We start from the raw sequence: 26,574 nt of genomic DNA on the forward strand, positions 1-26,574 counted from the left end.
AGACTATATAGTGCTCTCTGCTGGGGTGGAGGACGTATTCTGCATTATAAACTGCTTTCTCCACCATTGAGGAATTGAATGTCGACAAATTTGAATCGGATTGTTTTTTATGAGCCGAAAATATACATCTATCGCTACTTCCGACTACAACTTCTGTAATTCTTGCAAAACTGTATCCGTTGGAATGAAAAGGTAAAATGAATTCTGTAGCATGGTAAGTGTGATTATATTCCAGATAAACAAATCCAATAGGAGATAAAAAGGTTGAGCAATTCTAATAGAAATCACATATTTAATATAAACTGTTGCATGTTAATGTAAAGAAAACCATTATATAAGGCTCATTAAATGTGGATAAAAGGAAATTTAATTAAATTTTAGGTGTGATGTCTGAATGCAGCATGTGTAGGCTACTTGTTAAAAATCGAATCGCTGGCTTTTATTTGACCATACTGAAATATGTTGCATGTTAGAAAATACAGTATTGCTGTCTTTTTCTAATAGTATAGGCTAATAGTCAATGACAATGTTCATGTAAAAGCTAAAACAATCTATATATGAAGAGTTTATTTGCAAAAACAGATAACTCCTTTTTTTTTACTTTCAAAAATCAAATTTTTTATTACATTATCATGTTTTATTGTCATAGTTAGCTGTATTTTTAGTTATTCTTTTTTACCTAATCAAAACAACCCAGCTGCAGTTTGATTGAGATTAATTGGAATGCACAATGAAAAAAAACATGACTTTTTTGAAAAATGTATCTGATTTTGCAAATGAACTCTTCAGATAATAAAAAAACCTACATATAATAAACATAATAATAATAATAAAAAAACTTGAATGAGGGGAAATCTAAATAAAATATGAGATCTTAAGCAATATCATGTTTTGCAAGTAACATAATTTTAATGAGTTTTATTTTGTTTATTTTATTGGTCTTTATTCCCCATTAACCTTTCACTGCATTATGTCTGCATTATGTCTTCTATACATAAGAGGGAAACATTCCTTTATACTGAATTAAATATGCTTTAATTTAGCTTGTTGGCACAGTAGCTAAAAGTAGCCTTTTTTATTATTATTATTTTTTTTTTTACTTAATTTATTTAAATTAACTGCTTGTTCTTAACGTCATGAGTACTTGTCTATCTAGCATATTATTGCTTCTCTTTTTCGTTCTTTCAGTGCTGTGTCCCCCAGCAGCATGGAACTATTGAAAGATAAGTTGCTGTTCTGTGATTGGTTGGATTGCAGGCCTGGTTTCCTGCCATTGGCTGGTTGTTTCTTTGAGCATTTGTATACTGCAGGGAGGCTCTCTCCTGATGTACAGCAGGGGGAAGGAGTGAGTGCAAAGAAAGGAAAAAGGGAGGGACCGAGGAAAAAGAATAGAGGGAGAAAGAGTTTTCATATATGTGGGAGAAGCCGTGTCAGTTAATGGACTGGGAGACTCAGAACTTTGTTCCTTCACTAAAAGAAACATTTGAAATCAGCTCTTCACAATTGCTGTGCTTTCTGAGGAAGATACAGTGGTGTCATCAATGTTAGATTCACAGATGGCTGCACTGCGCAAAGATGGGAGCAGACATGACAATGGATTTATATTGATAGCTTGTGATCAATAAGGACAATATCACAGGGGTGACATTTAAGGGACGTAAAGCCAGGCTTGTGAGTAAGTCTTTCTTTGGAAAAAGAAGCTAAATTCTAGTGCTTATATTGTTTCACAGATGAAAATCAGACAGTGTAACACAACCTCACTGAAGCTGTTGATAAAAAGAAAAAATCATCCACATGCTCAGATGAAAAGAAAAAAAAAAAGATTTTGCACAATCTGACCACCTGATTTATGTACTGAGATTATTGCTATATACAGTAAGAATGTTGTAAATTCACTTACAGGGAAATTGTTTTGTTCTTTTGTGATTTAGATTCTTTGATAATTGTTTGATACTTATATGATGGATATTGATATATATCTGGCCTCTACTTCAACAAAAATAGAACATTTTTGACATTTTGATAGATAAACAGATTGATATAAATAGACTGTATTGATCCAAGAGGGAAATTAAACAAGCCTGGTGGACAATAACATCCAATCAAAGCTACATTTCATTTGACGGCAATAGTGGATGACTTTTACTATGGTATATGTGTGACATTTTAAAGCTAATCTGACATCTGTATGTCAGTTCAGTGCTAAAGCTAATCAGAGAGCAGATTCATGGTCTGTCCTTCAGCCTTCGCTCCCAGTGGTTTGATATGAGCTCACTCACGTGGGTTGACCATTTTGAATCAAGCCCTTCCTTTTGGTCATTTTTTTAGTCTCAAAGCTACTTGTCTTCCTTAACTTTATCAGATCCCCTGTCCAATGCATTGATAACATGCAAATTCACTAAGCAACTCCAGGAAGCGGAGAAGGATATCATTGTAAAGAGTGTCTGTGAAAAGAGCGGCCATGGAGAGTTAATATGTGTGGAGGTCCAGATGCCTCTGTCTTTGTGGCCGTGTCCAGGGTGATGCATGTGTTATTTATTTGAAAGGAGCTGCTGGGCGGCCTGGGCCATTCATTGGGCCTGCAGCTCTTACTATGTGCTTTACTCTCAACCATTCAACCTTGCTGAATCTTCAAGGTGGGAAGTATGCTATTTGCCTTTGTCTATTCACTGGCTTCAGCCTGGTCTTCCCCCTGCACGTTTTTTTTCTAGTGAATAATTCAATCACACTGACCTCCAGCTGTTATGTTATCTTTCATGAAATAAGATAAACTCTTTACAAGTAATTTGTTTAGATAGGCTGTAACTAGCACTATTAGCAAAGTGTATTCCAAGTCATTATCCCTTTCCTTGGAATCCAACTCATAGCCTTGGCATTCCTAGAGCCACACGTTATGGGAAGGAAGACATCTGATGTGGTTAACAAATTGCTAATTTTATTATAAATGCTGGTACCGAGTACTGACTGATGCAACTAAACCTGTCCTGAAGTCTTTGCAGCACATTTCTCTGTATCATCCTCTGGTCATTCCTGTTGGTTGAACTGTGTTGTTCTTACACACACTGAGAGTCTCTCCCAGTAAATGTGGGAGGAGATATTGTGCAAGGATTCAGCTGGTAAGTCAAGCCTGGATCTGCCACGCACTGTTGAGGAATTTAACATTTTCACCCAGTCTCCTTCAGTAAACTGTAATGTTTATGAACAGCACAAGAAAAATTTCTATTTCAGCAAAAGTTATATTTCACTGATATCCAGGGGTGTGGTGTTAGTTGCACTACAGTTTGAAGGCATTGTGTTTCACTAGACCATCCTGTGTGTGTTTAGGGACTTTGAGGTGAACATTTTAGAATACATGTGTTGACACAAAGCTTTTCTCTTTTACAGGAGTGCTGATATGACTACATATTAACTTCATGGCATCTCCACAGCCTCTTAACCCTCCTGAAAAAGGTTAGTACGTGGATCATGCTTCTCGTTGTTTTCTGGATCTATTAGATATTTAAAATATAATTAATTTCAGTCGATTAATTAAAAGAGAGGACCCATGCAGACCAAGTTGTTTTAATATTATTTATATACTATTGTAGTATTAATGAATATTTATAATTTTTGCTTTTATTTTTTATTTGTAGGTTTCTTTTTGATTTGAGTTTGTTTTATTCATTTATCCTTTTTAGTTTTAGTAATTTTATTATTTTACTTTAGTAATTTTAAATAAGTGTCATTGATTTGATTTGATTTGACCAAAAACACTTCATTAGTTTTTAATAACATTTACAATAACAACTCTGCTGCAGGACTTTATGACTTTTTGTTACCATCAATAAATCTCTTAATATATGATATGACCTTTTATTATAAGGTAAGGTTAGTTCAGGTTGTAAAACGTCATGTGGTGTGATTTTTTTTTTCTTTAATGATATTAACAAATTATTTATAATATTTAAAAAAAAAAAAAACTTTTTGCCATTTTTTCCATTTGTGTACATTGACACTTATTTAAGTTGTAAGGGAATTAATACTTTATAACACTTGAATTGAAACACTTTGAACACATAGACCATTACACCACATTACTTTTTTATTAAACCTTTAAAACTATTCTTAAAAATCATATATATTATACGTTTTTGAAACAATATGAAATCAACATGAATACATTATTGTACATTAGGAACTTGAAACATTTGCTTTAAACTAGATTTTTAGCAGATTTTCTGTATCGTGGACGCTCATACGTCATTAACCCCACATACTAGGATTCAATTCAAATCTTCCGAGCCCAGTGGGGCTTAGTCATTTAGTCATGATTTGCTAGTCCTGCCAAGATGCTTGAGGTGGTGCGCCACATGACATCACACTGTTCACTGCACTCACTGGTATAAACAAGGCCCAAACAAAGCGTAGCTGTGCATGACACATTAGGGTGCGCACTTTTCAAACAAAGAGAAACCATAATGACAGTGTAAGAGCTGTTAATGACCCATGCAGGTCACCTGTTCTGGTATATTACAGAACAGTACAGTGTAAAACTGAAACAGTAACCCAGTTGAGGGAACACAGCATTACCCTCTTAATCTCCAGAGAGCTTGTGAAACTGCTTGAGGGCTCAGCAATGTGCTCAAGGTAACTGACCATATGCTGCAGCAGAGCAATTCTTCCACCATATGCCACCTGCTCTTGACACACAACTATCCTCCAGCCATGGAGACTGCTTGCATGAGACAATCGCTTAAATTTCTGGTTTCACCCAAAATCCACCTGGCCGGGTCTAAGGGGTTCTCATACTTTTGCTGGAGAGAGGGGAATGAGGACAAGAGGCACGGTAAACGAATGTTTTGTTGTTTTTTGATTGTTGAAGGGAATAGAGCACCTGAGCACCGCATGATTACTGACCTTTAGAGCCATTGTCAAGTCTGGAGCTTATATTGACTTGAGTAACTGATTTGTGTTTTTTTATAAGGTAAATCTGCACCATAAAAAAACTTTGAGGGAACTTAATGCAGAGATATTTTTCAAACATAGAAATGTGAGCATGGAAATTTCTCCTTTGTATCTAACACTGTTGATTTGCACAACCCACTTTCTTGGAGCGAGTGAAACCATTTACTATTATGGAGTACTTTCAGTATTCTCTATAGAGACCATCTGGTCATGTGTAATCCTGCTCATCACATGATCAGTTTTTCTCCGTCCAGTGGAGAAGAGCCTGTAATCTCTATTACTGTGTTTTAGCTTCTTTGCTAAACGTAATGTTCTGACAACTAGCCAGAAGTTGCCAAAAAGTGATGTCATGTTTTGTTGCTTAACCCGACTTTGTAGTTTAAAGCATAAGTTATATGCTGTCATTACTTCTGGATTCAGCTCAGAACTCACACATCCTTTTGTTGTATGTAACAGATTGTGTTCATCTGTATTATTTTGTCCAGCTGTTCGATGTTTGTGGTATGTGTTATCAGAGGGAGGGAGTTTTGGCTTTTAGCTTGTGAGTTTTGGATATTTTTCTGAACAAATCTGATGACTCGCAAGGGTTTTGTCTCCAATGTTATGGTCAAAACATATTTTTGTGCATTATTTTTTGACTCAGTCTGGCATCATAATGACAAACAAATGTAGCTGCTCAGATACAGAATGTGCACTGAATCGTAAAGACCTCGTTTTTGTTTGTTGTGTTTAAGCTTTAAGGTGAAATTGCATTATGCATGCTAACTCAGAATGTTTCATTGCAATCAGTCCATAGCAGGCAGGCCCTTGGGATTATACTGTGTCTTAATGGTTACACTGATAAACACAATGCTCATGAAATAAAATACAGTAGATTCACAGGATTATTCTCTATTCTTAAAACCTTTTTATAAATATTTCCAAATCTAAGCAATCATATAGCAACACACTGTGTTCTGAGTGCTTATATGAGCTCTGTGTTAGTGTTCTGAGTGTTTAAGTTCTGTGATGGTGTTTTGAGTGTTTATATGAGCTCTGTGATAGTGTTGTGAGTGTTTGTATGAGCACTGTGATAGTGTTTGGAGTGTTTAAAGGTCCCGTTATTCGTGCTTTTTTGAAGCTTTGATTGTGTTTACAGTGTACAATATAACATGTGTTCATGTTTCGCGTGTAAAAAAACACAGTATTTTTCACACAATTCACCTGTCTGTATACCGCTGTTTTCACTGTCACAAAAACGGGCTGATGACTTCCTTGTTCTATAAAGTCCCTCCTTCAGAAATACGTAACGAGTTCTGATTGGGCCAGCGGTTCCTGTGTTGTGATTCGACAGCAGCTGAGCGTGCGCTGCCCTCCTGGTAACGTGATTGGGCTAGAACGCACGTGCTGGAGATGTACTTATATTCACAGGAGCGTTTTTACTGACGAGATGGGCATGAAAATCGCATTCGTTTCTTTGCACAGCCCTACCATCTAGTTAACAAAGCTAAACAGCGTTGCCCTTTGTGTAATAAGTTACAGAAACTGTTAAACGCACCAACTTAAATAATAAAATACACTTACCGGTTGTGGTCCATAAACAACGCCTTCTCCAGACAAAGAGGGAAGTGCTCCATTTTTCAAGAATAATCTTTGTGCGAATGCGGCATTAAACTGATTGAGATTGAGGAAGTTGTCCTCAGCAAGCTGTCCTCAGCAAAATGTGCTGCACATAGTGTTACATGTGGATTATAATTTTCGGGAACGGAGTTAAACATAAATTGTAACCATTAATCTCCAAGTACAGCATCCCTGGGCAGCCCAAACAAAGATGACTGGACTCCGAGATGAAAATAACAGCGTTATTGGCAAACACAAATGCAGATCTTCCTTCTTCTCTGTCGGAGCACAACAAGACCACGCCCCCCTTTTTGTGAATTCATGTGGGCGGAGGTTAGTCAAAAAACTGTTTTAGTGACGTCATTACTACAGGAACTAGAGGGCTGTAGTCCAAACGGGTCGTTTCTTGTAGGTGAATTCTGTTCAATAAAATATCTCGCTTGGCATTGAACTTTAGAATTTTACAGATATTATTTATACTCTAACAACAACATTACACACTAACTAAAGTTTAAAACATGTGTTTTCACATAGAGCAGCTGTTACTACACAGAGCCATTGTTAACTGAGAAGATGCGCCAAAAAACGCTGAAAATGAAGTGGATTTGCGCATCTTCTCTATTAACAACGGCTCTGTGTAGTAACAGCTGCTCTATGTGAAATCACCCACCTGATGGAATTAATCGCTGATTAGAGAACCGGCTTTACTGACGAGATGCGCATTAACGATCGGCCGATCGTGATCGGAGCACCCCTACATGGGATCATGAAGAAGGGGACCTTTAAGCACTGTGATGGTGTTTTGAGTGTTTGTACCAGCACTGTGATAGTGTTCTGAGTGTTTAAGCACTGTCATGGTGTTCTGAGTTTTTGTATGAGCATGTGATAGTGTTCTGAGTGTTAAAGCACTGTGATGGTTTTCTGAGTGTTTGTATGAGCACTGTTATAGTGTTCTTAGTGTTTAAGCACTGTGATGGTGTTCTGAGTGTTTGTACCAGCACTGTGATAGTGTTCTGAGTGTTTAAGCACTGTGATGGTGTTTTGAGTGTTTGTATGAGCATTGTGATAGTGTTTGGAGTGTTTAAGCACTGTGATGGTGTTTTGAGTGTTTGTATGAACACTGTGATAGTGTTCTGAGTGTTTAAGCACTGTGATGGTGTTTTGAGTGTTTGTATGAGCAAGGTGATAGTGTTCTGAGTGTTTAAGCACTGTGATGGTGTTCTGAGTGTTTGTATGAACACTGTGATAGTGTTCTGAGTAGGGCTGTCACTTTTAGTTCAAAAATCGATTGCACAATCGATCGGACCAACCAAAAAAAGTTTCGAAAATGAAAATAGGCAATCGATTTTAACCAAATATGTACACTATTAATTTTAAATGAATGAAATAATTATAAAGAATTCCGAAAGTGCAGTATGCGTTGCGACAGCTAGACAGAAAATACCAGCAATTTTACGTGCCAATAAGACCCAGTGACATCGAAAGCGACCTCTTATGCTGCGTTTACACCAAACGCGAATAGAGTGTCTGACGCAAATGATTTCAATGTTAAGCTCATCGGTCTGAAAAGCGAGGTGTGCTCTGATTGACCAGCTATCCAGTATGTTGTGATTGGACGAATGCTTCAAACGTGTGATGGAAATGTTACGCCACTTGCCATACTGTGATGGTGTGTGCTGGTCAGAACACTTGTGTGACAAGACAAAAACAATAAAACCCATTACAAATGAGAAATTTTTGCATCCAGTGGGGATATAATTCTAGATTATAATGGCTTGCCGTGTTGTGTTTTATCACGCTGCATAAACATAAAACCATGTCTGCATTTGTGATCAGAGAACAACAAGTGCTACTCTACACTGCTCAAAACTTGCATTTGAATCATCAGTGGCAAATCCTTTAAATATGTAAATATACTTACAGACTATGAGTCCGAACTGCTGGCATTTTCCATAAAATGCGTTGCACACATCCGAATATTTGGGTTGAACTGTTCTGGAACAGTGTTGTAAATACAGCTTAACCACGGATTTCTAGTTGTGTCCCCTTTTGGAAGGACAAACAAAGTATTTTTGCTTTCACAACGAAACACACAGTGTCTCCACAACATGGCAGAAGCAACAATACTACGGTGAGAATCAAAGTTATGCCTTATTTCTTTGTGTGTGCATTTGGGCGTACTTATGCAAATCTTCCCACATTGTGACATAGACATGTTGGGCCGTGGTTAAACAAGGCATTTTAGGAGGGCGTGGGAGAGTCTTAACTTTTATAAAGAATATCACTTTGGGTTTGACACTTTGGTCTTTGCAACTTTAGGTGTCTCATCTATTCACAAACAGCTTGTAACACTCCATAGAGAACGGAAAACTTGAAATCATATCATATGACCCCTTCATACAACCACTCATAACATGCCATCAACCACATAGCATTGCTCAAACAACCACTCAGAACACCTCAGCAACCATCTAACACTCAGAACATCAGAGCAATTCCATTGCAACACTTAAAACACTCAGAACAACTTTTCAGTAACCTAGCAAAGCTTAAACAACCACATGGAACACATTAGCAACTGCATAGTAGCACTCAAGTAACCACTCTTAAAGACCCAACTACCACCTACCTCGCAACATTTAAACAACCATCCAGAACACAGTAGCAACATAGATTACACATTAGTGCTTTTTTCTGTAGGCCTCTATACATATATAAGCCATTGGCCATATTGGATCGGTCAAGGTCAGTCTGAACATTTCCATTGGACTGTGTGTCTGCAATCGTAGTTATGAATATCTATCACATTTCTTTGGGAATTTAAATCTCAGCAGTTTTTAAAATGTGTCTCTTATCCTATTTTCAGCTGTGAACCTTTTTGTGTCATTTCAGAGTCCATGGTCACTTCTCTGACTCAGAAGGCTCAGGAGGAGGAAGAAGATGATGAGGAAGATGAGGAAACTGGCGAGAAGTTTGAGTTTGATGACAGCGAAGACGAGCAGAATAAAGTGGAGAACTCTGTTGAGAATAAAGAGTCAGGAACTCCTCATGTGGAAGCTGAGCATTCAGAAAATACTAATGGTAGCACTGCCACAAATGCACTTTATTGTCAAGCTATGAAGCGTAATCAGCAGACGGTAAACGGAGGGACCCCTGCTGGTCTGGAGGACCAAAATATCCCCACACATCCTCACACAACAAACTCAGGTCAATCCGCAGTACGCATTAGTCACAAAATAAGACTGTTTTTATGTATGTTGTGTATTAGATTACCTCACTGATTCTTGAACCATGGGATAAAACTTGTTTTTTATTATAACTTATTTTGTCCATGCACCCAAGAATCAGTGATCTGTTTGTAGGGAAAATTATGAAACATAGTTTCTGTTCTTCCTACAGAGATGGTGACCAGACAATCTCCTGATGGGTAAGATTGTCTGTATGCCTTATTTGTTATTCCTCAAATATTTTCCTCTTGGAACATCTTGAACCTTATTTTTCCTACAGGATGTTGTTATAGACACTAAATCTTTATAGGCTTACTGTTTGAGGTGTTCGTCCCCCAAAGGACTTTACTCTATGTCTTAGCAGTATAGTTCTATGGTTGAATATTTACCTTTTATGTTAACACATTTCTTACTGTATTACTGGCTCTAGTGACATCTAGTGGTAGTGTGATGGGACCATTAGCACACAGTGACTGACAAGAATAAACATGGAGGGGGCAGTATTTCAATACTTCTGCATTTCTGTTTTGTTTTAGGTGTTCTGTCTCGGCGGAGCCTAGAGTAGCTGATGAGCAAGCAAGCCTTTGGAAAAGAAATAACATTTATGAAGGTATCCTACTTAAAGAATATCTCTAGTGTTTGTGGTTATAAATGTTGCAAGATAAATCTATTTAAAGCAGTCTACTTGGACTAGCTGGACACACCAAATTGTGTAAGAAGTTGATACACTGTTGCAATAGCAGTCCAAACACCCAGCTGGCTAGTAACTGGCTAGTAACTTTGAAATGTGGTTAAAATAATGTCGTTTCTATCATGTTTCAGCCATGCATTTATATCAAAACAGTGTTAAAATGTTGAAATGGCACTGAAATTGCATTAGATATAGAAAAAATAGTTAAGAAAATACAGTTAAGTCACTGTTGAAATTTCAAAAGAACATTGTAAACATAGTACAATATCAACATTGATTCGATTGACAAAACAGAAACAAATCTCAGCAGTGATTCAGCCTTCTTCCATGGAGTTTGTAAATCAATGCTGGCTGGGAAGGCATTTCAGTGCTTAAATCTGACAAATCTGTTTGAAAATGTATCTCCAGGTTCACATTTTGGGCCAGAGTGCCTCTATACAGCTATCCAGAAGTCTCCCCACACACATGCTCAGACAGGTTGGTGGCTCTGTAAAGGGGCTGTACCATGCCTTTCTGTAAATCCACACTAATGCACAAATCAGCATGGAAATCAGAGATCTGAAAAATAGCAATGACTAATCCAATCCAGACCCACAGGAACCTCATGAGGAAAGAAAACAACACACCCATGCCAAATGTCCATGCTTGGTTCAGCCTAATAAATCAGATTATGTGGAGATTTTTCTAGAAAATTCTGTTGCAAACCAATCAAATAACACAACAAGCAAGTGACTGGGCAAAAAAATCAATCATACAATGAATATGAGATCTCTTGTCAATATAATTTATTAAATTCCTAAATTGTGAAATCTGCATTGGAAACAATTGTATGCATGTTCCAAATAATTAATGTAAACTAACAAACTACTTGGCATTATTTTGAGAAGTTCTGGTAGCGTCAACAATTCAACGGCCATAGTAGAAGTGACTTCAAAGCTGTGTCCCTGTGCGGTTAAACAGTCTCTGCTATGTGTGTTCAGCCCCAGTGCACTCTCGGGAATGGTTCAGTGTGGTTTCAGAGCTCACTCTGCGACTGCATAAAGGTACAATCCCCACTCCCCAGGACAGTTGGAATAGCTGTGCTGTTTTTGTATTTGACTTTAGATCTCCTTTGACTATTACACGGCTCTCTGGAATACTTGATTCTGATTGATCAGTCCCCACCTTCAGCCATCTGATATTTCCTAAAATTCTGTGTTCCCTATGACAGTACTGTATTATCAGTCTGTTCCTATTGGTAACTTAAACTAGAACTATGTTCTTGTCTCTTGTATCATGGCAGAATTGCTCTCTTGCAAGATGCAACTGGAAGCTTCTTTTCTCTCAGTTATTAATTGTATTTATATTTATCTCAGAGGATTTACATTTTAATATTACTTCAATAGTTGCAGTGTTCGTCTTACTGCTAAGCTGATTGTTTTGTATGTTATAGTTGACCATTTTTAATAGCAGAAACGTGTTATATTATTACAGTTTATAATAAGTTTTCTATTAAAAAATATATATATTAATATATTGTACAATTGTGTTTATTCCTATGATGGCAAAGCTGAATTTTCACCAGCCATAACTCCAGTTTTCAGTGTCACATGATCCTTCAGAAATCATTCTAATATGCTGATTTATTACTATCAATATTGAAACATATAAAACAAAATGACCGCTTAATACTTTCGTGGCAACCACAATACTTTTTACAGGATTCGTTGATGAATAGAAAGATCAAGTGACCAGCATTTATTTGAAATATAAATATTTGTAACGGTTGATCAATTTAAGGCATCCTTGCTGACCTCTACTGACCTCAGATTTTTAAATGGTAGTGTATTTATTTGTTTGATCAGTAGCCGTGTAATAATTAGTGGTCTATATAATAATAACCAGCTGACCGTACATGATCCTTTGCATAGAGCATAGTTAGATCTGTCTTGATCCCTTTGAGCCTTTTGTTTACCAACATTCAGGAATAATTAGCAACCCAGTCAAGTCTTTTTTGTTGGATTATTACTGTTGGAGTATTCTGGCATCATAGTACTGATGTTTCAGGCTGTAGATAGACTTACTGTAGTGCACTGTATTGACATTGTAAATACAGGCTGTTGCTGTGCCATGACTAATAATGAGAATTGGCTTCTATATCCACTCCCTGCTGCTGTCATTTCTACACCCTTTTAGACCTTTGTGTCTTTTCCTCAGTGTACAAACATTTACTTATGTGCAACATCACACTGACAATCATTGTTGTTGACAAAGCCACATAAAAATACAAGTAAAGCTATCTCAACAACATCTGTGACATGATGTTGATTATTCCATAAAATCATTTTGAGCCGCACATATTGAGAGAAATGTACTTATGCAAGTGCAATGCCAGAAATTCAACTGTTTCTCATTAGATTTTCACACATTTTTACAAACTGCAAGATAAAAAAATGATTTCCTGTGGTAAACAACATGCCACGGATGCTTAACTTGGGTTTAACCTGGAATATTCCCAAGGGAGATATATATATTGTACTCCCACTCCTAATTAACGTGTTCTCAGAATTTTAAATGATCTCCCTCTGACATCCCAGACAGTAGTCTCGATATATCCTTCAGATATTCAGAGGCCTAAACAGTTTAAAGAACCTTTCACTTTGAGATATCTTAAGTTCCCGTGGGGGAGACTCAGCAGGCGACTTCATTAGCTAAAAAGAGGTTGTCAACAAATCTGTGCACACTGCACAGTGTACGTATCGTCAATCTGCTGTTCGTGTAGGAGTATTTTTTGTTGTAGTACTGTTTTCAGAATATAAGCTCATCTATGTCAAAAGGATTATTAATGTGCTTTTCTGTGCTAATCATAGCTGAATTTCATTTGCACTCAGTTTCTCAACCAGCACTGAGCTTAATGTGATAGTTCAGCCAAAAATGAACTTTTTGTCATTTACTCACCCTCATGACATTCCAAATCTGTTTTTTTTTTCTTATTTTGAACACAAAATAAAATATTTTAAAGAACACTGGTAATCAAACAGTTGATGGTCCCCATTGGCTTCCATAGTATTTATTTCCCTTCTATTGAAATCAATGGTCCCACCATTGGTCCCACCAAAGATATGCAGGTTAGGTGAATTGAAGATTCTAAATTCTAAAGGTTCTAATACACCCCCCTCCTAATCAACTGGTTCTTGTCATGAATATAGCCGTAGATGCTGGAATGGCATTAAGAAAAAAATAAACAAACAAACATGGAAATCAATGGGGACCAACAACTGTATGGTTCTTGTAAATATCTTATTTTGTGATTAACATTAAAAAAGAGACGTATACAGGTTTGGAATGAGAGTGAGAGAGAGACATGAGAGTGTGTAAAGGATGACAAAATTTTCATTTTTGGAAGAACTATTCTTTTAATACATGAAGTTCTGATGAATGATTATTAAATTATGTTTGAAGTTATTGTGCTTCAAATTAGATCCTTAACCCAATGTCCCTCCCACTTAAAGTAGTATCCTATCCTTTTTTTGTTATTCTTGCTTCGAATATGCTCAAGTATCCATCAATCAGTTCTATTAGGAGTCTATTATCCTTTGTGTAATAGAGTTTATTAGATATATTTAGAAGTTTTTGTTGCTCCTTGCTCCTCCAGGGAAAGCCGTTCCTGAATCAGATGAAAATTCACCCTGTGAACAACTGAAACCGAACTCAGATCCTCCTGCTCGCTCAGAAGTCATCTACGATGATGTGCCTTGTGAGAACATCACGCCACCAGATGCAGGTCAGTGTCTGACTGCGAGTGTCATCTGTCCGGATCAGTATTGTCATCACCCATAGGAAAATTCTTACTTGAAAGCTATTGAATATCTCAAATAATTCTTCAAGATAGAAGTGAGGTGAAATGGAGAGCAATTATTTATTTATATGTATTTTATTTACTCTACCAGTGTACTGTGGTAAAATTAAGGAATTTTGTGAATTGATTTTTCAGTTGTTTTATGTGTACTATAAATTTTATATATATATATATATATATAGAGAGAGAGAGAGAGAGAGAGAGAGAGAGAGAGAGAGAGAGAGAGAGAGAGAGAGAGAGAGAGAGAGAGAGAGAGAGAGAGAGAGAGAGGGAGTTGAATTGAAATTAAATTTAAATTGAATGCTGCTTGAAAGTTTGTGAACCCAAATTATTTTCTATATTTCTGCATAAATATGACCCAAAACATCATCAGATTTTCACACAGGTCCTAAAAGTTGACAAAGTGAAATCAAATAAAGGAAACACAAATATTTACTTTGTCATTTATTTATTGTGAAAAAAAATCTGTGTTACATTCCTGTGCATTGCAAAAGAATGTGAATCTATGATGGGATGTTGGTGGGTTTCCTCCTATGAACTGCTTGCTTCAGTTAATTACTTCAATAATTGCTAAATTTCAATTAGATTAAAGGGATAGTTAAAAAGAAATTACCCCACGTTTACTCACCCTCAAGGCATCCTAGGTGTATATGATTTTCTTCTTTCAGATGAATACAAAGTTATATGTATTTATAATATCAGTGAATGGGTGTTATTTTTCAGTAGTCCAAAAGAAGTCAAAAAAAGTCTAGGGAGTGAATGAAGGCCTCCTGAAGAAAACAGATTGGTTTTTGTAAGAATAACATTGATTTTTAATGCTTCATAAACTGCAATATCTAGCTTCCACTAACTGTTGTATGCACATTCACAATAGAGCACCGTTCCGGTAGATGACGTTGGAGGATGTAGCCATAGCATAGTTTACAGGAGCAAAGGAAGCAAAATATCCTTTGTTTATCAAAGGAAAACTAGACTCCTCTTGGTTTATATCGATATCCTCAGATTTTTTTTTTTTAGAAATCCTCATTTTGAACTTTTGTTTTGCTCTCTCCTCTGCTGTTCTGCATTCTTCACTTCCCTACATTCTGCGTTATCCACCAGAATGCCATTGTATTGTGAATGGATGTATAACCGTAAGCAGATTCCTTTTTAAAAAAGTTTAAAATATTAATATTTGTCTTATTTCTTGCATCAATTCACCCCCAGAGCCATATTTGACTTCTTTTGGACTACTGAAAAATAACACTATTCACTGCGATTGTTAAGCTTGGAAGGACATTTTTTAATATAACTTCGGTTGGATTTGTCTGAAAGAACAAAGTCATATACACATAGGATGCCTTGAGGGTGGATAAATCATGGAGTAATTTTCATTTTTGAGTTTACTATCCCTTTTAGGCTGTACTTTGACTCGGCCATTCCAAAACATTATCTTTATTCTTCTTTAACCATTCTTTTGGTAAAACAACTTGTGTGCTTGGGGTCGTTGTCTTGCTGCATTGCCTGCTTTCTTTTCAGACTCAGTGTTGGACAGATATCCTGACATTTTCCATTAGAATTTGCTGATATAATTCAGAATTCATTGTTCCATCAATGATGGCAAGCTGTCCTGGCCCAGATGCAGCAAAACAGGTCCAAACCATGATACTACCACCAGTTTCTTATGCTGGAATGCGGTGTGTTCTTTTCCCCGAACATAAAGTTTTTCATTTAAACCAAAAAGGTCTATTTTGGTCTCATCTGTCCACAAAACATTTTTTCTATGTTCTTTTTGGAGAGAAGTGGCTTTCATTTCATTCAACTCTGCCATGGACACCATGGTTGTTCAGTGTTCTCCTGATGGTGGACTCATGAACATTGACGTCAGCCACTGTGAGAAAGGCCTTCAGTTGCTTAAAAGTTACCCTGGGTGCTTTTGCAACCTTGTGGAATATTGCAAGTCTTGCTTTTAGAGTGATCTTTGTAGATGGACCACACCTGGGGAGGGTAACAGTGGTCTTGAATTTCTTCCATTTTTCCACATTCTATCTAACTGTGGATTTGTGAGTCCAAACTCTTTAGAATTGGCTTTGTAATCTTTTGTGAGGTCCTCGGAGATCTCCTTTGTTCGTGCCATGATATACTTCTACAAACATGATCAGACTTTCATTGATCCTTCTTCCTTAAATAAAACCGGGCACGCAGTGACACCTGATAGTAATTGCAGTGATTGAAAACACCTCTGAACAGAGGACTCTAATTTCATCTTCAAAATAGCTGCTAATGATAGAGATTTACATACTTTTGCAGTGCACATACATGTAACAATGAATCATCTTTCAAAAGAAAATATTTATGACATTTTAGGGTTATATTTATGTAGGAATATAGAAAATTCTAAAGGGTTCACAAACTTTCAAGCAGCACTGTATATTACTATGTGTTGTTATCTATGGTTGAAGGAAATATCCACAAACTTAACACAGAAAGGTACTGGTAATTTTCTGTCAGAGCATTTTCTGTTCTATTCTGATTAGATGACCAAGTTTCAAAAGACGTGCACAGATTTGACATTTCCTTCTAGTAAAGTCAAACTATCTGGTCTGTTATATCTGCATTAAGGCCTTTTTTTTCTAGAAGAAACATTTGACCCAAAAAATATACATCATTTCTAAGGAAGGTGACAGATCTTTCAGCTTGGGCTATTGAACGGCGTACTTAAATTCACTGGGGGTGTTCAAGAGTTTGAGGAGGCCATGCGACCCAGAACCAAAAAAAGTGCAGATGCTATTAAAGTCCAAACTCAGAGCAATTATTCTGCAGCATTCATATAGCACAGTTTACTTTTCCCTCTGTAGTAACTTGCCTATACCAGCTAACCCACGTACAGGAAGTAGATCTTGACTCAGGACATCTTACTTCCTCCTACCTCAACATATTTTGGTTAATATTTTTTTAGAGGATGATGTGATCTACGAGGAGGTGCAGAGATCTGGTGAGTCTGGACTGATAGACAACGGCTGGGGCTCCAGTGAGTTTGAGAGTTACGACGAGCAGTCAGACAGCGAGACCAAGCAGCCCACCCGCAATAAGGTACAAATACACTTACCATTTATAATTAAAACTGACTAAATAAGTAATAAAATGAATAAATTACATATTCTGCATTGTTAAAAGATAGTAGCATACAATCACTGACAAGTTGAAAGCAATATCAAAACAGTGGTCTATCCATGCTGCCCAGCATTAGCTTAGCCAATGGTGTGTGTGTAGGGGAGGAGCTATTGATTTGTGTGACCAATGGCAGATAGAAGCCTGAATGAAACCCGTTTGAAAACAATCATTATTTATGCTAATTCTGTTCAGTGATCTCAGTAGAGCAGAAATTACACACTTCAACTTTAAAAAAGGAAAGGATTTTTTTAGCACTCGGTTTCTTTCAGTTCTCCTTCCTTGCTGGGTTTACCGTGTTCCTGTTCTTAGTTAATGTCTGTTGATGCATGCTGAGAGGATCAGGTCTTAATCCACAGATCATGCATGAAAACAGGTACAGAAATCCTACTAGACTAACCAGACTTGGCCTTATGCTGTCTGAACTTGGGTAACACTTTTTAATGAATAATTTGTAAGTGGTAGAGCTGTTTGAAGTGTGAAGTTTTAGTACCGTGAATCGAGACAGACACTCTCTGAAGCTAAATCTCTTGTCTTCTTTACGCTGTTATGTCTGTCTTCAGTTCCTTCTGTTGTTGGCCTTGATGTTATCACTGTCTGCCTGTGTCTGTCACTCCCTCAATCTCATTGTTTTTCTCCTTCTCCCCTCTTTTTTTCGCCATTTTTCTTTATGCACCGATATATTTCAACCCCCCACCCCCTGTACTGCCTGTGGACATGGCTTTATGGTAATGGATATAGATTTCCCCAGATGTACGGCGTCTAAAGCAACGATGTGTCCAGACCAGGCGTGAGCTAGCCATGCGGTTAGGGGCTCGAGATGTCGGCCAACTCAAACAAAACTATGACATTAAGGTACCATTATAGAGCGGTGGGTGTGTAGTTATCACTGATACTTGAGACGTGACAAAACTTACGAATGACTGTGCATATATTTTCTGTCATAACTGTGATATGACAGCTCCATAAAGGAATTGTTTTGGATTTTAGATTGTTTAATTTGTAATTTTATTTTAGAATTTTAGAATTACCACTATTTTAAATTCAGTTAATAATTAGTTACATTAGACAACCAAAATTGCTCTTTTATGTAATACTTCAAAATATATTTTAAGTAATATTTCTAAATATATTGTATTTAAAAAAAAAATGCTTTTATTTAGCAGGGATGCAATAAACTGATAAATTGTATCAGAAATCTTTTGTAACAATATACGTCTTTGCTTTTTATGAATAAATGTACTTTCTATCAAAGAATCCTGAAAAATGCATTATGGTTTCCACAAAAATATTAAACTGCAAAGCTGTTTTCAGCATTGATAATGAAAATAAATATTTCCTGAGCACCAAATCAATATATTAGAATGATTTCTGAAGAATCATGTGACACTGAAGACTGGAAATTTAGCTTTGCCATTACAGTAATAAATTACTGTACATTAACATTAACAGTTATTTTAACTTATACATTTTTTTTTCTGAATATTACTGTTTAAATGTCTTATTAACTTTCAGAATGGAAAAAAAAGGGAAACGTCTTTTAAAGACATGACAAGGAAAAATGCACATGGAAGAACCCATAAAGGAGCTCTGCAGCATGTTTTGTCTCCGTTTTAAAGATCAGTGTTATATTACACATCAGACTAAATATAGATTATGTAGATTTAGTTGCAATTTCAACTGTTCGCCAAAATTCTTATATAGCTAGTAGTTATACTATTCCACCATGCTTATAATTTAACAATGGAGAGTCATTTTTGTACAATGAAAATGAAACTGTGTGAAATGAATCCACTGAGTGTTGCAAGAGAGGGACCTTGAGGGTTTGTCCTGGCGCTGCTGAACACACTGATCTACAAACAGGAATTTATATCTTCTCTTTTAGTTTTGCTGATTTATTTTGTTCCCTGCTGTCATCTTATGCACTCAACCGATCTCTGTTTCCTCCCATAGGTTCAACAGCTCATGAAAGCAGCTAGGAATGGCACGAAAGATGGACTGGAAAAGACCAAAATAGCCATGATGCGAAAAGTGTCCTTCCTGAGTAAAAAAGACTGCACAGGTTTGACTTTTAGACTCTCATTTCCTCTTGTTAGTTTCTGGTGTTTTTTTTCTGACACCTGGTACGTTACAGTACAGAAACAATGCTAGAGACTAGATGCTTCTTTGAATGTTTGAGTTATTCTGAGATAGCAAGTGGCATGTTATTACAGAGCTACAGAATAGTGTTTAAATAAAGCTTGAAGTTCGACGAGATGGAAGGTATTGGAATAGTAGATGCCAGTGAGAATGAGGAGTTTAACTGTGGTTTTGACTCTCAATGTGCAGATGACACAGAGGAAGATTCTGGATATCTGGATGTGACTGTATCTGAACTCAAACATCCACCACCTCAACTTTCTCCGATGCCAGAAGGGCTCAGTAGCCAACAGGTGCGTGTTTGTATGTGCTGAAAATGCATGAAAATGCCTACATTACTGTCAGTATCATATATGTGTCCTGCTCATTTATGACATATTTACATTCTCTACCTAAAAAAAAATGTTTTGGTCAGTAAGTTTTTTTTTTTATTATTGTTGAAAAATAATAATATCTTTATTTTGCAATGAGTATTTCAATTGATTGAAAGTGACAATGTTACAAAAAAAACTATTTAAAATAAATGCTGTACTTTCTATTCATCAAAGAATCCTTTTTTCACAAAAATGTTAAGCAGCACAGCTGATTGATAATAATAAGAAATGTTTACTGAGCACCAAAGACACTCAATCTGACACTGAAGACTGAAATAATGGCTTTGGAATCACATGAATAAACGGCTTTTAAAAGTAAATTAAAACAGAAAACAGCTATGTTGTATTGTAGTTATATTTAACTATTTTTACTGTATTTTACTGTTGCCTTGGTAAGCATAGGAGCATATTAAGCCGCTGTTTTGCTGTGAGTTAACCTAACTGAATTTTGAATTTTTGTATGTCACAGGTTGTCAGGCGCCATATTCTTAGCTCTATCATCCAGAGTGAAAGAAGCTACTTAGACTCTCTCAAGAGGATCCTGCTGGTCAGTGACACAATCATGACATTACATATGATTGTATTGATACTATATTTCAGGATTCTTAATGATCACTTTTCTAATAATTCAAGATCCAGAAATATTCCTCAAATTTCTTAATGAAGTATAAAGGAGGGGAAATTAGGAATATAACACAAGAGGGAAAATATACTGTAAAAAAAAAAAAAATGCCTACGGTATTTTGCTGGTCTTAATCTGGTTAGCCAGCTGGTCCCTCAGCCTGAGCAGTTGACAAATGCCCAAACCCTCTCTAAAACCATTCAAACTGACCATCCTACCCATTTTGGTTAAGGTGTTTTGCACCTTTTTTCAGCATGGTAAAAACGAAAACAAAATGATTATGTTATTATTGTGTTGTTAAAGCTGGGAGATTCATTAATTATATTGTATTATAATAAACTGACAAAAGCAGATGTAATTTATTTTATTTTATTTAATCAACAGAGAGATAAAACCGAAGTAGACTCACTCATACCTACTACCTGAATTTATATTTTAGGAATATAAGAAGCCTTTGATGGAGGCGGAGCCGCGGATCCTGAGCTTGAAGAAGATCCAGCCTGTTTTTTATAGACTGAAGGAGATCCTGCAGTGTCACTCCATGTTTCAGATTGCTCTGGCCTCCCGTGTGGCTGAATGGGATCATACTGAGAAAATCGGAGACCTTTTTGTTGCTTCAGTACGTCTCCTGTTGTTCTACTAAAACGTTCAATTTGTGGTGTGTTTTACAGCTTCTGTTTTTTTTGTTCATTGAGCTTTCTTCTTTTGATTTGGTTATGAAGACTTTAAGGTTTCATTGATTTGCGTCTCATTTTTTTTCACATGTGTTTTTGATTTGAAACATAGCATAGCATTGATCCAGCAGATTCAGATGGCCACAAATATAACCGTTTGTATTCCCCTTCATGCTAAGATGAAGGTTTTTGCATAAGGGTTGTCAGATCTGCTTATCAAAGTCAATTGGACTTTATAATGCTCTGTATTTATAACCTAAAATGACTCACTTTCTTGTGTTTCTGTGTTGAGCGATCTTTGCAGATGGAAAATTGGAACATCCTGTAGTCAGCAGTTCTATTGAAAGTGTGCTAATTTCCTCTGCATCACACAGACTGTGCTTTGCAGCTGAGCACATAGCGTTTAAAACCGCGTTTGATCAGTAAATGAAAAACAATCTTTCAAATAGTCCCTTCATATTAAAGTTATAGTACCCTTTCAAAAAGTACCAATATATACACTTTAGGTAACGTTAAAGTACTAATATGTACAATTTAGGGATAAATAAGATATAAATATGTTTAACTGCCCCGGGGACAGCTTTGCACCTTATTCCTGAAAGTGTGTAGGTTACAAAGAATTGGGTCTCAACTAGAAGTATATGGATCTTATGTTATGTCTGAATTGTGGATTGTTATGTCTGCCACTGAGCTGATTGTTGTTTTCATCTCCTCCAGTTTTCCAAATCGATGGTGCTAGATGTGTACAGCGACTATGTCAACAACTTCACCAATGCTATGGCTCTTATTAAGAAAGCTTGTATGTCCAAGCCAGCATTCCTGGAGTTTCTCAAGGTGAACTTCTCAACCCTCTCCTAATTGTTCACCATTTTATATTGGAAAGCTGTATAAAGTATAAACATCTAGTTCCATTCTAGTCCCTGTCTTTTCTGACCTGTTTTTGTGTTCTTCTGGGTTGTAGAAGAAGCAGGCTGCCAGTACAGACAGAATCACTCTTTATGGCCTGATGGTCAAACCAATTCAGCGCTTTCCCCAGTTCATACTCCTACTGCAGGTTAGTACCCTGAAAGCTCCAAACACACACTCTCTCTCTCACACAAACCCAAAGCTAATGACAAATGACAAATAAGACGTTTAACTCTTTAATAATGGTGGAATTTCCTCAGAATGTTACACATGAGGAAGTGAAAGACCGAGTGCGAGTGAAGCACATTATATTTATAATTTAAATACAGCATGTGCTTACTATCAAAACCATGATATGAAACTGTGCAGATAATGCTTAAATATGTAAGACTGAAACCTGATGAAATCCCTTGTGTATGCTGATTACTTATACAAGACTTTCTTATTTTACCACAGAAGCAAAAGTCAAGTTCTGCAAGGACTTTTTTGTCTTTTAAATCAGTCTTATATTCAATGACTTAATTTGCATGTAATCTCTGGGGTGCTGAGGCTTTTACCGCTGGCTGTTTTTCTGGGACTCTTGAGTTCATACAGAGAGTGTACTATGTGGCATGGTTTTTAAAATGTGTTTGAGTTACAGTTAAAAAAGAATGAGCTGAAATGGCTAAATTAGAGTAGTAAAATTCTAAACTGGTAACTGGATTGTTATTTGAGTATATCCACAGTTCTTGGATTATTGTGGCTTTGAGCATGCCACTTCATATCACTTGCTTGCAGGGGACCTTGTAATAAGTGTATTATAGGTCACTTTGCACAGAAGCGTTGGCTAAATGACAAATTAGGTAGTAATTACTGAATATATGCAGACTTATCTGTCTGTGTTTCACAGGACATGCTGAAAAACACCCCTGTGGGGCATCAGGACAGACTTCCGCTGCAGCTGGCCCTCACTGAGCTCGAGACTCTCGCCGAGAAACTGAACGAGCAGAAACGGCTGGCGGAGCAGCTCGCTGAAATCCATCAGCTCACGCGCAGCGTCAGTGACCGTAACCTCAGTAAGGTCAGAGACCACTGCACTACAAACACACACTTCAAAGCATTACCAACCCAAAAAAGCACAATGATATGACTTTACAAGATAATTCAACAGGCAGTGTAAAAGGACATGAGCTGTCAGTGTGATCAAACTGCTATTTTCCACATTTCCTCTTTCCAGAAATAGCTTTGACAAAGACGTTTCAATGCCAGGAAGGCGGGTTGTCAGTGAAAGTCATTTTAGTAGCAGCTATTAAAGAACCCATTATATCAAAATCTTTGTGTTCGTGGCTTTGATCTCATGTCTATTAGCTCTGAGGTCATCTATCTGCTATCACAAGGGACCCCCTTCCTAAAATATTGTATAAAGGCAACTATAGCAAATGTGAAAAGACAACATATTGTTTATACTGTCATATACTGTCAAGCCAAAAAAGTTATTAAAAGGTTATCTAGATTATTTACTAGATTATTTACAAAAGAGTATTTGTCATATTGAGTTAACACCATATTATGGAGTATTTCTTTTTTTCCACTCGGAATTAATGTTTAAATATGAACTAGAAAGCAAACATTTGTCAGTTTAAATTAATTTGTATTATATTTACATGTTGTTTGAAAAATTGCATTTTTTGCTTATTTCTTTCTACCCACTATTAGTGAAATGTTAAATAATAATCCTGAAGACAAGCATTTTACATTCATTTCAATAATTTATTTAGAATTTCAAATGGTTCAAAATCTGCATGTTTGTACCGAGGAGAAAAAAATTAAGAATTATGATTTATTTTTCATTCAGTTTGTATGCTTTTTGAAAATCTTAATGAAATTAAAAAAATGAAGATCAATCAAAAGACATAACTTCAAAGTCAACAATCTAAACTGAAGAGCCCAGACATACGGATGATGCAAGTGTTCTGTCATGTTATGGATACATTCATTTACTTTTTAAAACTGTTTTTTTTTTAACAGCAACTGAATTCTGATCAGAAGCAGTTGATTCTGTCTGAGACACTTATTGAGACCGTCTTTGGCGAGAAAGGTCAAGTCCTCAAGTCTAAGGAGCGCAAAGTCTTCCTCCTGAATGACATGCTCGTCTGTGCAAACATCAATGTGAAGTAAGCAGTCCTCTCTTATGTGCACTTCACAATTCTGTCTTGTCTTTCATGAGAGAGAGGTTTAAGCTCATTTAATTATACTGCATTATAATTAATGAAGTTGTTCACCCAAAAAAGTACATTTTGTCATCATTTACTGACCCTTATTTGGAATAAAAGAGAAGTTTAGCAAAATGTTCATGCTGCTTTTTTATATAATGAAAGAACCTGGTGACCTAAAGCTGTCAAGCTAAGACAATTATGACAAAATGCACCATAAAAGTTGTTCATGCAACTCATATGCAATATTCCAAGTCATCTAAAGCCGTATGATAGCTTTGTGCTGAGGAAAAGACCAATTAAAGTTGTTTTTCACTGATAATGTCCTCCTATGACACATCTTTCAAATTTTATTCATGTTCCAATCCGGCATGTCAAAACATGTCACATCAGGTTTGACATAATTTGAAGTCATTTATTTTCTGATGGTTTCATATAAGATTTCAAATGCCAGATTTAAATATGTACATATGCATGCTTACATAATGCACATGTTTAAATTGCACAAATGAGGTTTGGTGGGGCGAGAGTGAGCTTTCTGCTAATAATCTTATTTTAAAAGCTATCATATGGCTTCAGAAGAATTGTTATATAGTGCATGATTCATATGATCTATTTTTATGATAATTTAATGTAATCTTTGGAGATCACTATTAACTTTTGTTGTGTGGAAAAGAGCAGTGCAAACATCCTGCCTAAATTTTTCTTATGTGTTTAAGCTATTTCTTAACAGTGGTTTGGAATGACATGGGTGTGAGTAAATGATGACAGACCTTTAATTTCTGGGGTAATTAGCATAAAGTGATAAATTAATACAGGTAATCACTACAGAAAATCAGAATTCAGTTACTTGCACATAATTTATAAATTAAGGCCATCTCCTTTTTAACTCCCTCTCAACTGACACATAGATACATTGAAAGGGGCATTGATAACATCTTTGAGGAGCCAAGGTAACGTTCTCACATCTGCCAGGTTTTTTTCATTAATGACCACTGGGTCATGCTGTTTTCAAAGACTTCGGATCAGAATGATTTTACACTGGCTTCAAAGTTCTGCCGCATTCTTCAATCTCATCGAACGGTTCTCAATGCAAATCATGCATAACAGAAGAATACATGAATAATAATTTCCTGAAATCACAGTAGGGAGTGTGAGGCTCTCTGGTAATCTTTCTGATCACAAAGCTCTAATTGCCTGTCTGATTCCTGGATCTCCGTCACTATCGTTCAGACGTCCTCTGATCATGTATTATTTGTAAATATGGGTCGGACTTTGTTGTGCAGTCTTAAAGTAATGCTTTTGTATTTAATCAGGGGCCCGCCAGATATCAGCAGCCTAGTCCCCATCGGTCCAAAATACGCAGTTAAATGGAGTGCCCCCCTGCTGCAAGTGCAAGTGGTGGAGGTGGGCCAGGAGACCCCCCAGCATAAAGACAGCGTCTACCAGCAGAGTGGAAGCAAGCGCCTGAGCTCCACCAACTCTCAAGGTTGCTATTTTAAAAGAGTGCTCCTTTCATGTGGTTAGAGGAGCATAGATAAAATAATGAACTTTTTTAAGAAGCTGGTAAAACTGGAGCATATAGAATAGCTATCTATCTGTCTATCTATCTAGATGTAGATATATAGATAGATTTAGATTTTTATAGTAGAAAGATAAACACACAAACACATTTTAATATTCTTAATATTTTATATCATCTTTTTTTCAATTCTTAATATTTTATATGTTTTTTTTTTCTAGTTAAAAAATTTATTGATGAATAAATTTATCTTAATAGCATTATTTTTTAAAGAAATAGTATTTGTAATAATAATGGTATAATCTTTACCTACAGTACATGTTGTTATATAAACAGCCTGTCAGAATTGAAATGCTTCTTGGTTCGAGATGTGGTGTTCTCAAAATAACTTTTTGTGTGCTTCATTAAAAGAACTGGCTTTTTTTAATGAAGTCCTTTATAAATTGTAAAGGAATGGAAATTGATTAATTAATTAGAGTACACTAGTTGCTTTGTTTGAATTATACTAGAACAGGAAACACTGTCTAATAGTTTTAATATTCAATATCCTTATAAATGATTGTATAGATTTTTACTGGTAAACACAAGAAATTCCAATTTCCCCACAGTTATACCAGCTATACCTTTAACGTATCACTGTCTCTGAACTAATATCAGTGCACAGTCCTCCTGCTGCATTCATCTAGTTCAGCAGAC

The 26,574-nt window shown here is 36.3% G+C and overlaps 1 protein-coding gene across 16 annotated transcripts in view; it reads left to right on the forward strand.

Moving 5' to 3' along the window:
• Positions 1–80: 80 nt before the first annotated feature.
• The window catches only part of LOC128011413 (rho guanine nucleotide exchange factor 10-like protein), a 44,461-nt gene continuing 17,967 nt past the window's right edge, over positions 81–26,574 (forward strand). The window contains exons 1-20 of one of the 16 annotated variants that reach the window (XM_052593766.1): positions 81–214; positions 3,385–3,450; positions 9,436–9,750; positions 9,943–9,970; positions 10,307–10,380; positions 10,870–10,938; positions 11,442–11,504; positions 14,096–14,224; positions 17,238–17,371; positions 18,191–18,304; positions 19,403–19,511; positions 19,778–19,881; positions 20,432–20,509; positions 21,024–21,203; positions 21,976–22,092; positions 22,220–22,312; positions 23,054–23,224; positions 24,172–24,317; positions 25,268–25,309; positions 25,673–25,845. In XM_052593766.1, the coding sequence (XP_052449726.1) occupies positions 3,414–3,450; positions 9,436–9,750; positions 9,943–9,970; positions 10,307–10,380; positions 10,870–10,938; positions 11,442–11,504; positions 14,096–14,224; positions 17,238–17,371; positions 18,191–18,304; positions 19,403–19,511; positions 19,778–19,881; positions 20,432–20,509; positions 21,024–21,203; positions 21,976–22,092; positions 22,220–22,312; positions 23,054–23,224; positions 24,172–24,317; positions 25,268–25,309; positions 25,673–25,845 (2,176 nt within the window). In that variant the 5' untranslated portion in view covers positions 81–214; positions 3,385–3,413. Of the gene's footprint in view, positions 215–1,336; positions 1,676–2,800; positions 3,117–3,384; positions 3,451–4,544; positions 4,826–9,409; positions 9,751–9,942; positions 9,971–10,306; positions 10,381–10,869; positions 10,939–11,441; positions 11,505–14,095; positions 14,225–17,237; positions 17,372–17,698; positions 17,826–18,190; positions 18,305–19,402; positions 19,512–19,777; positions 19,882–20,431; positions 20,510–21,023; positions 21,204–21,975; positions 22,093–22,219; positions 22,313–23,053; positions 23,225–24,171; positions 24,318–25,267; positions 25,310–25,672; positions 25,846–26,574 lie in introns of those variants that run through there. The other 15 variants (XM_052593767.1, XM_052593763.1, XM_052593768.1 and 12 more) reach the window with 15 other exon arrangements.

Source organism: Carassius gibelio, chromosome B23 (genome assembly GCF_023724105.1).
Source record: "Carassius gibelio isolate Cgi1373 ecotype wild population from Czech Republic chromosome B23, carGib1.2-hapl.c, whole genome shotgun sequence".
NCBI lineage: Eukaryota > Metazoa > Chordata > Actinopteri > Cypriniformes > Cyprinidae > Carassius > Carassius gibelio.